Source organism: Zootoca vivipara, chromosome 5 (genome assembly GCF_963506605.1).
Source record: "Zootoca vivipara chromosome 5, rZooViv1.1, whole genome shotgun sequence".
Taxonomy (NCBI): domain Eukaryota; kingdom Metazoa; phylum Chordata; class Lepidosauria; order Squamata; family Lacertidae; genus Zootoca; species Zootoca vivipara.
In genome coordinates this window covers 30,866,803-30,883,430 of record NC_083280.1, presented here as the reverse complement: position 1 = coordinate 30,883,430, position 16,628 = coordinate 30,866,803, and the positions used below count along the sequence as shown (strand labels likewise).

The window sequence follows — 16,628 nt, the reverse complement described above, 5'->3', positions numbered from 1 at the left end:
GATTGGGAGGGAGGAGAAGGAGAAGGAGAAGGAGAAGGAAAAGGAAAAGGAAAAGGAAAAGGAAAAGGAAAAGGAAAAGGAAGCTCAGGAACTCTTTGTTAGTTACAAACCAATAAACTTAGTTTCTTCACCAAGCAAATTGATTTGTACAGTGGTACCTCTACTTACGTATAACTCTACTTACGAATGTTTCCACTTACGAATGGAGCTCCGTCCGCCATCTTGGATGTGGTTTAGATAGGATTTTTTCTACTTACGAATTTTTAGATAGGGTTGCTTCAACTTACGAATTTTTTCTCCCAACGCATTCCTGTGGGATTTGACTTTTTTTAAAAATCGACTTACGAATGTGCGTTCGGAACGCATTAAATTCGTAAGTAGAGGTACCACTGTATTATAAAACAGCAATAGTGTTTCTGTCTATAGACCAAAGTGGCTGGAAATCTTGAAAATCTTTCAATAAGGATATTCACCTGAACCCGAGCTTCAGTGAGTTTAGCTCGTTGCGCAAGTTCCTCTCGGGTGTATATATCAGGGTAGTGGGTCCTCTCAAAAGCTCTTTCCAGCTCCTCTAATTGTTCTGCAGTGAAGGTTGTTCTACTGCGGCGTTGCTTTCTCTTTAATGGCAGATCTGGTTCAGAATCTATGTCAGAACCTTCATCTGACTGTGGTGCTGAAGCTGAGAAGAAATAAAGAATGGAACAATTAATCTATGGCTAGAGAATGGGGGTAGGTGGGTGAGGGAAGAATCAAGAATTAACAGGAGGGGAGGGACATTGAATAAAAATGCTTTCTAGGAATAAGCCAGGATCGTCCTACGAACTAAACAGTCTTGGGAGAGAATGCTACAGCATATTTAATTCTACCGTAATGAATGAATAATTATCAGTATTTCCTTCAGTTAGTCTAGTCACTTCTTGCCTTTTGAAATATCTGTAGGCTGATACCAATTTGCTTGCCTGCATTATTTCTTCAAATATATTCAGCTCTGGTTTCCCAATGACTGTGCATTTGTGAAATCAAAAGCCATGCAGCGTCACGGTACTGTAATTGGTCCAGTAAAATCACAATGCCTTGGTCTCGAAACAGGTAAAGAAAAATGTTCATTAATTTAAATGCTCAAACTGCTCTTCCAATTAATTACAAGGGTGGAGGGTTTCTATGGTTTTGCCATGACTGGTAGAGACCACACTGATGGAGGACAAATTCATCAATTTCCATTTCTTTCCGTTTTTCCAATACCTCACATTTTCACAACAGTTTGCATTACCAGAAAAAGTCCTCATGGAGATCTGCCAGCGTTGAATATGCACATTTCTCCTAATATGAACATTTTGTGTGCAATTTTGCCTAATATACACATTTTATAGTATTTTCCCTAATAAAATGCATTTTATCTTCACTGGCATGTGCATTTTGGGGCATACTTTCCTCAAATACATATATAGACATCGTTTGGTTGGAGAAGTGCATCAAAAATTCAGAGAAGAGATTCTTTCTAGCTGCATTCTGTTCTGTTGATTATTTCAAGAAGTGTGTAGTAGAGAGGCTTGCATCATAATGCAAAACAAACTGAATTTCTCTACCATCCATATTCTTATTCTTCATATTTTTATGCATTACCCACCCTTCATATTAAGGTCCCAAGACACAACAACTTACAATACAGCATTAAAAACAATTTAAAACAAATGACAGCTACAACAGAGGATAGGTCCTTAAAAATACACATCTCAGGTGTCAAAAGCCAAGAAATGGGCCCAGTACATCTTCAGCATTCACTGAAAACTGTATAATGAAGGTGCCAGATGCACTCCCCTGTGGGGAGGGAATTCCACAATTTAGGGGCTGCTGAAGACAATGCCCTCTCCCAGAGTTTCTGAAGGCCATGGAACTGCCAATAGGATCTGTAGGCAACGAAGTCTTTGGTGCCTAAGGGTTACCTATTAGAGGAGTAAACAGGGTCTGGTGGCTTATTAGTAACCAATGAGTCAGAGATGCCCCAGTTGCCCCAGCAAATGTCACTTCTGACCTCCTCCTCCAATACAATACAATAAATATGTAGAAAGGTAAAGGTACCCCTGACCATTAGGTCCAGTAGCGGAAGACTCTGGGGTTGCAGCGCTCATCTCGCTCTATAGGCCGAGGGAGCCGGCGTTTGTCCGCAGACAGCTTCCGGGTCATGTGGCCAGCATGACCAAGCTGCTTCTGGCGAACCAGAGCAGTGCATGGAAACGCCGTTTACCTTTCCGCTGTAGCGGTACCTATTTATCTACTTGCACTTTGATGTGCTTTCAAACTGCTAGGTTGGCAGGAGCTGGGACTGAACAACGGGAGCTCACGCTGTCACGGGGATTCGAACCACCAACATTCTGATTGGCAAGCCCTAGGTTCTGTGGTTTAGACCACAGCGCCACCCATGTCCTCATGTAGAAAGGTAGAAAGATGATTTAACAGCATGTCCTAAATAAGCAGCATTTACATATGGTGCCTCTATAGTCCACCCATGGGGAACATTGCTTCAGAAGGGCAATGTAAATCAGAAACACCACCTGTGGGAAGGAATTAAAAAGGGTATGAAGGCCCTGGTCTCTCTCTCTCTCTCTCTCTCTCTCTCTCTCTCTCTCTCTCACACACACACACACACAAATATTGCTATTTAAAATGTTATATTTGGCTCAATTTTTCTGATATAGTGAATACACCAATGTAATCCTGTACAAGCGTAAGTCAATGAAGCTTATTTCCAGGGAAATGGATACAGGATTGCAGCCCCCTCCTCCTCCTCCTCCTTCTTCCTTGTATATCTTCTTTACTAAACCTCAACACAGGAGGAAAGACCAGCGGAGAAGGAGGTTGGGGGCAGAGGTGAGTGGTGGGCATGCAGCAGCAAGAGGAGAGGGCAGCATGTGGGCCTGGAGCAGGGTGTCATTTTCTATTTTGCCTCTAGCATCGAAAACGCCTTCGACCAGCACTGCCAGCAACTCTCATAGCCGAGAGGAGGTTTGAACCCAGATCTCAGTCCAGTAAACTATCCATTTCACCACAGGGGCACATTCTGGTTATTTGCTATACGGTGATAGAGGAGAAAGTTCGTTACATTGTTGCTTTAGTTTATAATGCTTTTGTACAGTAACTTTTAAATTTCTCTGTATCCTTTTTTGTATGAATGGAGTTTTCGTAATAAATACCGTAAATAATCATTGCAGGAGAGGAAGCTGGGTTCAAGAGTAACCTTCAATCTCCAAATAAATACAAAAATACAGAGAGAGAGCATTCTTCCCAGAGAAGTTAATAGCTGCTTCCAACTTGTTACAGAAGAGCTAAATAAATGGAAACAGAATGGATTCCAAATTGTGTGTTTTGGGAGAAAAGCATCTGGTCTATGAAACGCAGTCAAAACACAAGGCGGGTAAAAGTCTCAACATTGAGCAAATGTAGGTTGTTCTTGGAGGCCTTAGCGCCTTTCCAGATGCTGTTTTTTTGTTAGCACAAGAATGTCACAGTTGTTACCATGGATCCAGGCATCTCTCCCCATAGTAGTACTTCTGTGATGGAGGGATTGTGTTTTCCTGTAATTCAACCTGATCTATACACACACAGAGAGAAGCAAAAGCTATCACTAACTGTGTGTGTTATTTCATCATGCTAGCATCATGGGTAATGCCCCATGGCATCACTAGGGAAAAGAAGTACACTTATTCCTCCCCTCCCTCCAAAATATCAATTACTCATCAAATATGACATCTCTCCATCAGATATATATTGGTGGGAAAGACCTTGAGTAAGATAGTATAATATCAACTGCATTCTCTGGGCTAGAGAATAATCATCTGAAAACTGCCTCAGTACAAAATAATAGAGAATGTATGACACTTTCTTTGAATGGATGTTGCCTTGGATACTACATGGAGTAGGACAGAACTGAATTTCTGCATTGGTAACATTTCCCCTAATTTCACTTATACAAAATATCTGTGGGAACAGTCCAGCCCACTGCCAATCCTTTAGTCCCAAAAATCTCAGTGGAAGACATTTAAACACATGCTTAAATCTGTCCCATTGAATCCTATCGGTCTTAAAAATACTTACCTTTTGGCTGGAATCCTAACCTTACACTTTTCAAAATGTTCACTGACACATACTCCTCCCCCAGAGATCTTTGAATCCAAACTATCCCAAAGTAGATGAAAAAGGGAGGAGTGTAAATCAGTCTCCAAAAAGATCAAGTACAGAACAACAGTCAGACTCCACAGGATTACAAATTCCTTCTTAAAGAATGGGAGGAGAAAACCCATAAGCACCAAAGGCCAGTGGAATAGCCATGAAGTTTAATTAAAGAAGGAATTACAGAATTATAGAGTGGTTCTTTGTCCCTTGAACCCTCACGACCTGTTTGGTGGCCCCGGGAAATACTTCATCCAAGTTAACACTCTTATACAAAAAATCTCTGCACAATTTCATAGGGATTTGGTCACATGGAATTCTGTAATTATCAGTTCCCCAAGGAACATCATAAACAGACATGCCTAGGCGCGAAACACTGAACAACAATAAATACACACAAACACCCATTCTGTTCATTGTTTGTCCTCTCAGTGGGATATTTCATTTGAATAATTAAAGGAGCAAAACATGACAACCATTTAAAAGCCATATATTTCTTACAAATGCAATACAGTGCACTTTACAATTACAGTATCTGAATACAGAGACTTTCCGCTCAAGAGTTGCAAGAGCACATGGCTTCATTAGCAATGGGATGCCCGCCTCCTATTCTTTAATACCATAATGTTGAGTTATATTTTAAAGCCCTTTCAACTAGCTGAGCATTGCTAGAAAACCGGGGCTGATTCAAATGTAGCATCAAATTTCAATTTAATTACACCTCTGGAGTCACACAGAGCTGGGTTTCCTGTAAATTGCTAGGGGGTGGGGTCATACACAACTGGATGAGGCAATGCAATATTTGGCCTACCCTACCCCACCCCACAACTAACTGCAGAATGCTCTAAAGCCTGCACTATTTTTCATTCAACACAGAAGATGCAGTGGCATGTTTTAAGTCTGGACCTAATCCCTACCCATTTTCCACTGTATTTGTGGCTTAAGCTGCACACCATATTGGACACCATACATTTAAAACATATTTAAAAGACATTCCCCTCCTCACAAGAAAACAAAGAACCCTGGGAATGATGGGTTGCTATAGGTGCTGGGAATTTTAGCTCTGTGAGGGGTAAACGTCAGTTCTTTGAGGGGAATGTGTTGAGGGGGGTGTTCTTTAAATGTATGGCACGCACTGGATTGTAACTAAAGCTGCAACTTATCTAACAAAATGCAGCCTGCCTGGATCACACAAATTTGCTGAATTTTATAATTATGATGATAACATTGTGGGTTAGTCGTGCAATGCAGCCACAGCGATACATTACTAGGTCGCAAGGCAACTTACATTTTGAGAGTAATATTTGAGAGTAATGTTGTGGGGTGTGTGTGTGTTTAAGAGCATACCACTAGGCCACATTGAGGCAACTGGCTCATTTTAGCTCCTTCCAATGATCCCCTGCACCCCTTCTTCACGTACCATAAGCCAAATAAACACCTATTTTCCCTCGTCAGACGTTGGAGGGTGTATAGCAGGTCTGCTGCCTGCTCTCTGATCTGAAGTATCCTTTCTGTGGCAAAATCTACGAGACTGACCTCTACCATGTTTACTCGGGTGCAAGGCAGGAGGAGGAGGAGGAGTGCAAGGAAGGCCGATACCCCTCCTTGAGCTCATAGTAAATGACAAATGACACTTTCCCTTTTGTGAACTTTGGGATTTTTGTTGACTTATTTGGCGGCTTTTGTTGAGTCCTTAGAAATGGCCTGTGGCCGAGGCCTATTCTGCCAATTTCCACGCTCCATCTGTGGTATCCATCAACAGGGCCTTTTTACCCGCATTCAGGGCTCTGACACCTGCCTAGCAGGATGCAGGAGACAACAAAGAAAGCTGAAGTGGATGAGAAGGGGGGAGATGGTGTGGATTTTTATTTTTTTAAGATGAGATTGAAATAGATGCTCTGTAGGGGTTAATCCATGTCTCTTCAGTCCAGAGACTTCAGCACCTGGAAGCTCCCTTTCAATTATTAATTTTTTATCTCCTCTAGGGAAGGCAGGGGAGTTTTAAAATGTTAAATACGTGACCTTAACATTAAAATAAAATAAAAACTCTGAGGGAAAAAAAAATCTGTTTAGCCATTTCAGGAGCTTCCCAGTAAATCACAGTTGTACACACGGCACACAGTGAGATGTTGTTCTTAGATCCTTGTTTGCTTTAACCAAAAGGCTTCAGCAGCTGCTATTTTAACTGGGGGGGGGTAGGGTAAGGGAGTCCTTTATTGTCAGCGGAGGATGTGGGAAAACGTCTCAAGGAAAATGGAGTGCCTCTCTCCTTCACTTCGATTTGTTTTCCCCAAGCATTTCCATTTAAGGAAACATTCCCATTGGAATCTTAAACATAATTAAGAATTTAGACCCAGCTACTCCCCACAGCTTCCTTCTAGCACAGGCAGAGTTTCTTCTTCTTTTCTATTCTCTCTCTCTCTCTCTCTCTCTCTCTCTCTCTCTCTCTCTCTCTCTCTCTCTCTCTCTCCATCTCCCCCCTCCTCCCACCAGTAACACTGTGCAGTTCTCCTCCCTCCTTTTGAATACTCAGCTTCACAGCAGGGGGTCATTAGAAAGAAAATAAACCCCTGCCAGGTCTGGGCTAATCAAAATGGTGCAAATAAATTCTGACACTTAGCAACTCCCCAAGTGCTCACAACCCTGGGAGGGGTGTACAGATTACTTATGAATATGCTAGGCAGCAGGAGACAAGTTCAGAAGGTCTAATGTCAGTACGCTGCCACCTGTGCATGGAGTAAAGTGCCCTACATGCATTATTGCAGATTTGTTTAAGATAAGGACCTACGAACTCAGAGTGTAATACCCAGCACGCACTTTAATGTAAGGGAATAGCGTGGGCCTTTTGAGCGGCTCTTGACATTGTGCCATCCAGTACCTGTATAATATTCATTTAACTAACGTGAAATGTTGGTATTAATCACTGAAATATTTCATGCATTTGGCTTCTAAAAATTGGCAATCCTGGTTTTTGTTCTGTTGTTTAATTCTCTGCTGCTAAAGACTTAGTATCATCATAATCACCATTGAATTGTAGTGCCATTATGTGTTTTATTTTACCCCACCCTGGGCAGTTTTTATCGAAAAGGCAATCTACAGTAAAACAAGGGTGGGCAGAGGATCCACTCAAGATCACGGGTGGCTCCTGGCCAATTTCTACTGGACCACTTGCCAACAGTGAGTTGTTCAAATTCTCCCACAGAATGCAGATCTGGGACTTTGCGGAGGTCCAGTAAGACAAGTCTTAGGCTTTCTAGCAAGCTGCAGAAACTGGTTAGGTTTGTCTTAGCTATCAAGAGATCCTGTCTTGCTTTATACATTTAAGCAAGAATGTTCACAAACCACAAAGAGTCTAGTAATATATATGAGCAACAGAACTTCTCCTCTTCTCTTCAGCCTCTATGCACCTTCTGTTCCAGAGGTCTACCGGCATATTCATACCTTCCTACATATAACACACACTAAAGTCAGCCCATAGATGTAAAACAGTTATTTATAATCTCTGCAGTGATTTTGTGTAGCAACAAAGGGGGAAGACATAAATATCGTAAAATATTTATTAGAGGATCTACTTCATAACAGCTTACATAAGTAATTTTCAGGGTCTTTAGAAAGTTTTGATTTCTAGGTGAGCTTCCATGTGCACTTATGTTGTGAACTTCCCTGAGATCTGCAGATGAAGGGTGATATACCAGACAGATAGACAGATAGACAGATAGACAGATAGACAGATAGACAGACAGACAGACAGACAGACAGACATATGTGCCAGTTTCTTAGAATCATAGAGTTGGAAGAGACCACAAGGGCCATCCGGTCCAACCCCCTGCCAAGCAGGAAACACCATCAAAGCATTCTTGACATATGGCTGTCAAGCCTCTGCTTAAAGACCTTCAAAGAAGGAGACTCCACCACACTCCTTGGTAGCAAATTCCACTGCCAAACAGCTCTTACTGTCAGGAAGTTCTTTCTAATGTTTAGGTGGAATCTTCTTTCTTGTAGCTTGAATCCATTGTTCCATGTCCGCTTCTCTGGAGCAGCAGAAAGCAACCTTTCACCCTCCTCTATATGACATCCTTTTATATATTTGAACACCCCTTCACCTTCTTGTGAACCTTCACGCGCAAATTTTTTGCGCAGCATCCACATAAAATCGTCCTCATCAAAATAATTTTGTTTTCCCATTTAAGCTGAATTTACCTATTTTGGTAAAGGGGGGGAAACCCTGTGGAAACAATAAATCTGTATTAAATGTGAAGGGTAAATATGGGGTTGACACTTTGATGAGAACAATGCCATGTGGACCAGATTTAGCTGAGGCCCAAGCCAACCCAAGTCAGCTATTTGGAGGGATTTGGGTATCAAACAAGTTGGATGGCCCACAGCAATATAGGGCTGTCAATGGGCAGGGAGGAGACTTTCTTAAACAAGAACAAAACAACAACAGGAAATTGCTGACCCCGCTCAGATACAACTGAGGTCCAAGCTAGATGAAATGTCAACTCCATCTCTGTGCCACTGAGTGCAACATTTTTTAAAAAAAAACAAAAACAAAACAAAACAAAACCAAGCTGCCAGCCTGGGACCCAATTTGGATCAGGATACTAGCTTGGGGGTGGGGGTGGAGAGTTGTAAGGAGGCCTTTAACCATTTGCTCCTTGTTGTGGTCCTGATTCAAATCAGGGGATGCCACCAATTTGTAGTAAATTTAGTAGTAGCAGCAATGTAGGGAAAACCCATCCATCTTCATCATTCAACACCTTAACAGAGGAAATTCCTTTCATGCTTACACCACCCTAAGATTGTATGTCATGTCCACAGCCACAGCACACTACTTATTTCCTCCTTAAATTAGAGAAGCTTAGGATCTTAAGAATCTCCTAGAAGGAAGCATCTGGCAGCCTTGGAGGGTGAATCACTTGACATCCCACCCAGCGGGGTTTTTTTCTAGAAAAATAGGTTCTGGTACTCACCATGAAATTGTTACAGTAAGTGCCACACTTTTTAACAACAAAAAAGAGGTGTTGGTACTGTGTACCCTTGAGTACCCCCTGAAAAAGCACTGATCCCATTCCACATGAATGCAGGTTGCAACCAATATCCAACTCTGTTCCTGACAAAGCAGTTCTGCCACTATCATTACACAACTACTACTTGAATTCATGAACTATACCTGCAGATCCATAGAACTGCAAAGGCAATAGTTTACATGGCAATACATGGCAATAGTCTAATCATTTAACACTAGACTCAGATCAATGTTTCCTGGCTAGTTGTTTTCAGACACCACTGAAAGGGATGGGGAATCTTGGCCCTCCTTATGTTGTTGGACTAGTGGAAAATCATTCATGTTAGATCTTCATTTCTTTCCATCCCAGCATAAACCCAAGCCTTTCCTATTCTACCACTAATACTAATTTTCTAGATACCACTGTTTATAGAAAGAAGCAACAGCGCACCTTCAGACCTCCTTTTATAGGAAACTGATTGATACACACATCACCAATGCTAGCAGTTACCATTCTGACTACATCAAAAAAATCTATTGCTTTCAGCCCAGTCTTACTTTGCAGCTGTTTTTGATTAAATTCGCTTGATCATGAGCAGTTTGAAACAGGCTCTCTTAAATCTTAAGTAACTTCCCTGTGTTGGTGATTACCAAGTGAATACCCAGAACAGAATACTTGCAACATAAACCGCACAAGCAACATCTCTGGTTATTACCTACAACACATAATTCAGGATACTGCAACGTATCATAAGGGAACTGCAACCTATCTTTGAGAATGACCCATACAGTGGTACCTCGGGTTGTGGACCCAATCCGTTCTGGGGTGCCGTTCGCACCCCAAAAAGTCCGCAACCCGAGCGGAGATAGAGCACATGCGCGAAAGCATGATAGAGCGCTTCTGTGCATGCATGAAGAGCACAGAACGCTTCTGCGCATGCACGCATGGCAGAACCCGGAAGTAAACACTTTCGGGTCTGCCGTATTCGCAACCCAACTGTACTGTACCTCCAAAAAGCCATAGAAGGCAGTCCACCGCTTGTGTATAGACAGTCACCTAAATTTAACTACTACTTACCAGTGGCAAGTACAACTCCCTGGAGTCACAACAAAGCAAAACATCTTGCTGCAGACCTAAATGTCCATGATGTCCTCTTATCAACATAAGTAACACCATGTGTAGATGAGATAGTACCATCTGTCACATCCATGGCACTTATACCTGCAAAATCCAGGTGTGTTGGCTGGAATTAAAACCTGTGGTATAGATGTGATCCTGTATTTAATATTGCTTGTATTTTTGTTCCATACTAAATACAAATGATTCTTTATCCAACTCAACAATAACAGGTCTGGACTCACACCCATGGTGCTTCGGAGATACTGTAGAGTTTCAATGTTTCAAAAGAACTCCAGCCAGCTTGTCTCCAAACTCCCAGTAGTCAAGTTTTTCAGTCCTGTTCTGACAATTCTTATTTCTCTTTCTGCTAAAGCATTACAAGCTGAATGGAAGTGTTAACAGAATGTTAATATGGTAATATTCTATAATTAATGGTTTATAAAATATGGGCTATGGGCACACCATGTTTGGTAAAGGTCTATTGTTTTTCACAGCTCACTGCTGTGATGGTTGGATTCACGGACTGCACTTCCAGCCATTTTGAAGCAGGGGTGCCAACTTGAATAAAATCTTGGGGGGGGGGGGTCAGGTAAGCCCTGCCCTGCATAATCAATCACATGATGTGATGCATGCTCACCATTTGAATGGCAATGCCAATCAACTGGGGGGCTGCCCCCTCAAATATTTTATTGGGGGGCCGAAGACCTCTTGGGCCCCTAGGAGTAGGATCTTACATTTTTGACGATTCGTCTACTGCTGTCCCACAGTTGTCTTGTACAGTGCTGTGGATGAAGATGTCCCAGTACTAGAGACTGTAGCTGTTCTTGACATTGGAGACAGTTCTAATCTGCACTTTCCAAGACTGCTTTATTCACCAAACATAGCTGCAAGCCCAAACCTACACCAGTTCAGTTTCTAGATGTGATCATGCAGTTCTGTCAGAATATGCTATCATGTTTTGGGGGCATAACTTCAGGCTCTGCTTCAGGTAGAACTATGGGGGGGGGAAATATGCTGAAGGCAGAATGAGGGTCTGAATGGTAGAACAAGACTTCTTAAACTACTGGTCCTACCAAGGGATGGGTGCCATTTACACTCCACTCTGGTCAACAAATGCCTTGGGCCAACACAGAAAGGACGCATTTTCTATGCTTCCCATGCTTCGTCCTGTATTCCTGGCCCAAAGTAAGGCCTTTTCCTTGATTCTGTTTCGACTTCTCCATAGTGTGAGTTACATCATTTGGGAAGGAATAAGATCTATCTCATATTCATAATCTGGAAAGCCTTCATTAAGATATGATCAAGGTTTTCAACTTCCCCAGGATCATAATCAGATGATGATGACTTAGATGGATGGCGTCTAAATGAACCCTTGTTTTTTGTATTGTGATGTCAAAACACAATATTGCTGTTGTATCGCTGCCATAATTGGCACAGCTTCATTGTCACTGAAGGATTGAGGCATTTAAATTTAGAAGATCTTTATGGAATTTCTTGATCTCAAACATCAGGAACTCTATTTCCTCTTGAAAAACTACTGCCACTGAAGTGCCCCTAAAAGCAGGGGGGCTGCATATAAATATGACTAGGGCTGTTATTCCTAAGTATACTTAGGAAACAAGGTTCACATAAATTAAAGGAGGATGTCCCTCTTAAGTAGATTTAGAAGGGTACAGGAAGCTGCAGTGAGGACGAGAGGAAGGGGAAGCCCTGTTGCATGAACAGATGCCCACTTTCAGTTTTTACATTTTGCAGTTAATATGTCTCTCTACACTGTATTTGTACTGGTCCATCGTCATGTGGCAATGGACTGTGCATGCTCCAGGGTGAGGGAAACCTGGATGGAAGGATGAACAAGTGGGGTGGCAGGGTAAGCAAGTGAACCGAGTTCATGGTGGGTGGCTTAAAGCAGGTGAGTGAGCTGGGCTTGCAGCAGCGGGGGCAAGCGAGAGAAGCGAGGGCAGAGTGGGTGAGCAACAGTGTGTGCAAGTGAGTTTGTAGGGCTTCTGGCATGAGGTTGAAAGGGGCACATGAGATGGACTTGGGGCAGTGGGTGGGTTGGTGCTGCAGCGGCAGGGGCAGGACTGTAGTTGGGAAATGAGCTAATTGTGCAGCCGTTGAGCAAAAGGAGTGTTGTGGGGGCACAAGTTGGGGCAGAGTGGGTAAGTGAGCCGGTCTTGTGGTGATGTGGCACATTGAGTGGGTGGTGGCACAGGGACATGGATGAGCTGAAGGCGGCTCAATGCACAAGGAGGAGTGGCTTAAGGGAGGGGAGCTTGGTGGGGGAGGGTTTGGGAAGAGAGGTTGGGGGACAGGGGGTTGACAAATGAAGCATTATTGCCCAGTTAACATAAATTGATGAAAAATTGACACTGCTGTTTTAAACTGTCCCACTGTGACAGCCTTTAGCAGTCTGAGGCTGAAGGGCACTGAGGGTGGAGGGAACTACATCTTGTTCTTTTTAGAAAGTACCCCATTTTTTATATATCAGTTTAAAGATTTAACTAAAAATTGGCCATTTCCCTCAATTTCATACTTTGGAGAAAGAACAGGAAATCATTTGCTTTTATATAGCATCTCAAATCTCAGACCCTATTTCAGAATAAAATGGTGATGTGCAAATAATTTGCTTCAGAAGCTTCCTAATCAAAGTAGCCAGAATTACGTATAACAGATATCAGTGACACTAAATTTGATTCACTCCAAACACTTTAGCTTAATGAATAGGGATTTGGCTGGAAACAATGTGAACCCTTTGTAAGTATAAGCATCAATTTGCTAGTTGGTTCTTAAAAAAATCACCACTCCTGTCCCAAGCATAAGTATCTCTCTCTCTCTGAACAACCTGAAATGAAGCTCCCTTATTCTCCTTCAAAAAGAGCTTACTTGCAACATTCTAAATGTTTTAATATGCCACTGACAATGTTTTCTCGGAGAGAACGAAGCTCAAGAGGTAAGGAAATGTGTTGCTTTTAATTGAATACCGTGATTAATTATTATTCACTTATCAGTACCTTCAAGAATAAGTCCGGTTATTGAAAGCTCTACACTTTGGCCTAAAACAGAATACAATTTAATGGGAAGAGTAATAGATGACTTGGTTGTAAATGTTTTTTTTTCTGGAGAAGAGGCCTTTAACCAATAAATATCATATGCTGCAGTGTTACAGGGAAACAGTGGCTGGGGCAAGAGTGATTTTTATTATTGTTATTATTTACAATTGCCAAGAGACTGGCTATTATTCCCCATATGGGCCGGCCATCGTGACCGTTGGGAGCTGTTAATGAACTGGGTAATTGAGCTGCTGACATGTGTTACCAAAACAAAACAATAGGAAGAAGAGACAAATGAACATTTTATTTGCCAATCAGAGTGGGCTCTGCTTTTCAGAGGTCTGCGGCTAAGTAAGTGACTGAATACATCAAGCAGTACATTGAAAGCAAGCAGATGCGCACACAATAATGCTTAACTGACAGCTTACGGCCCATCTGCGCGTTAACATTTTGTTAAAGAAATTACTTGACTTGCTAAAGAGGCCAATCGTACAGCTGCCCAAAGCACAGCAGTGGAAGAGATAAATCATTAGCTAAACCATTTCATGCTTAAAATGACTGTGCATATTAACAGTTATGCGGGGACATTTGGTCATGAGGTTTAAGGCAGCGACAATGTACCATTAAAAAAAAATAGTCGCTTGTGGCTTAGAAATTAGAAGGGCAGCACAACGCAAAACAGTTTAACTTAGCTGACAACGAGAGACCACTCACATTATTGTCTTTGGATCACCACGTGAAGCATGTCGGTTTTTTATATGTTATGAGTTTGCCCTGGACCACATTAATGGTTTGCCGAAATGCTAGTTTTTGCTTTACTTATGGCGTTTGTTACATGATTATTATTAATTGGATTTCTTATATTGGTAGAAACGTCGCTTGCTAAATTGTAATGCTTTGTAACTGTCGAGAGCTGCCTTGAGCACAACTTTGTTTTTCTTGGAAATGCAGCATCGAATAAAATCAGTTCAAGTACTGAAATCATATGCAAAGGTAAAAAATAAAAACGAAACAGTTTCACCTAATATTCTGGGTCAACAATCAGCTTGTGTGCACTTTATTCAAACAGCAGAGATCATCAAAAGAAAGACATTCTGTTTTAGATAAAAGAACTGTGGAAGAGGTCTGCTCAGCGACAGAAGAGAATTCTGAACAAGAAGAAAATGATAACTGCAAGATTCTAATAATTTCTCACCCTCTCAGCAATCCACAGGCTGCTTCTGTATGAATGCTTTGCTACACATTTTATACAGTGATGACCAAATGCCAATAACAAACAGATTTATTTATTTATTATTCTTAATAACCCAATGTGTTTCTGTTATTTAAAAAAAAATCTCAAGTTAGCTTATATAATTTTTATTTTAAAAAAACAATAGCATCTTGACAATTAAAATAATGATAAGTTAAAGGAGATAATAAAAATAATAATTCTTTCTCCAACAGATATACAGTACACATTTTTGCAAAGCATTTCCCCCTTATATAATTCATTATTGTGTGCTATTTTCAGTAATGCATTTCTTTGCACACTGCCTAGTATATGCATTTTTGTGCACATCAATTGGCTGGCAAACGGCATTGCAAAATTCAGAGGAGTGTGGGTTTATGGCTCTGTTTCTGGTTGCACTTTGTTTTGGGAAATGTGACTTGGATAGGTTCACCTACAAACACAAACTGAAATTATTTTTTCCCCATCTCTAGTTCTTAGCTATGGCAAAGGACAAGCCCAATCTGCAAGCTAGTTTTCTGCTATCAGAACAGCGGCTCCATATGCTTCATGGCAAACAAAACTGCCATTGCTACACTGTTGTTAACTCTGATAGCCAAGAAAGAAAAGCATGAATGATTCATACTTCTTGGAACTCCACTAGAAAACACTACTGCTAATAAAGATTTGAAACGGGGATTAAAGAGGTGCAAATATTATTCATACTTTATGAGATTGTTGCAGGAAACTCACATTCACCTGCCATGTAAAGTGTGCTGCTCTGTGTGCCTCAAAGCACACGAGAAAGGGAGAAATGGACCTAATGAATGAATGAAACAATTTAAAAAATCCAAAGCAGGATACATTTCTACTCATGCTGATGTATCAATAGTAGCAGCAATACTGGTAGTTCTGTCTAGAACTCTTGTATCCACGTGAACTCTCAGGTAACATTTGTTAATATAAGTCTGACTACTGTATATAAAAGTACGGCATGTGGCTCAATAAGAGAACATGCATTTTGCATGCAAAAGGTTCTGGGTTATTTCCACAGCATCTCCAAGAAAGTAGACCATTTCAACATCAATATCAATTGATGAGAAAATGGTTTGTAATGTTGGGTGGCAGGGAGCAAACAAGTAGATTTCACTGAGAAACATGGTCTAGCTCAGGGGTCAGCAAACCTTTTCAGCAGGGGGCCGGTCCACTGTCCCTCAGACCTTGTGGAGGGCCGGACTATATTTTTTTGGGGGGGGGGGATGAACGAATTCCTATGCCCCACAAATAACCCAGAGATGCATTTTAAATAAAAGGACACATTCTATTCATGTAAAAATACCAGGCAGGCCCCACAAATAACCCAGAGATGCATTTTAAATAAAAGAACACATTCTACTCATGTAAAAATGTGCTGATTCCCGGACCGTCCGCAGGCCGGATTGAGAAGACGATTGGGCCGCATCCGGCCCCCGGGCCTTAGTTTGGGACCCCCTGGTCTAGCTGGACATGAAGGGTAGGGAACCTATGGTCTTCCTTATGTTGCTGGTCTCCAACTCCAGCCAACATTGCCAATGATCAGGGATGTTGGGAGTTGGAGTCCAGCAACATCTGGAGTGCCCAAGGCCTTTGCCATGGGGGGGGGGGGAATAGAACATAGGTATAGTTGAGATGTCAGAAGCAGCAGCATTACATTGGACAGAGACTTGGTGGTGCTGTGGTTGCCAGGACAGGAATGGGGTTGGGGGAGGTAGCACCAAGGTTCGGGAAGCTCTAGGTGTGCAGTGGCCCTTCAGGTGCCTCTGCTTTTAGCTCTACCTTGCTACACTCTATCCTTGTGATCACACCACTGCTGCCCTGTCCTTCCCTCTCCCCTTTATGCAGTGCTGCCAGCCAGAAGAGGTACATAGTTGGGATGGATCTCTTTCGTCCTCTCCCACAGTCTGGATGAAATACATGATTGATGTCATCCTGCCTAGATGGGATTTCAGATGTTGTTGCAGCTGAGCGAGAATTCCAAAATGTCAAAACAAACTTTATTTTAAAAGCACTTGTTATTTGACCCAATTAAAC

General features: G+C 41.9%; 1 protein-coding gene across 1 annotated transcript in view; it reads right to left on the bottom strand.

Annotated features, from left to right (window-relative positions):
• Positions 1–16,628, bottom strand: part of PAX3 (paired box 3) — a 109,468-nt gene that overhangs the window by 31,842 nt on the left and 60,998 nt on the right. The window contains exon 5 of the mRNA XM_035133908.2: positions 474–679. Within this exon, the coding sequence (XP_034989799.1) occupies positions 474–679 (206 nt within the window). The remainder of the gene's footprint in view (positions 1–473; positions 680–16,628) is intronic.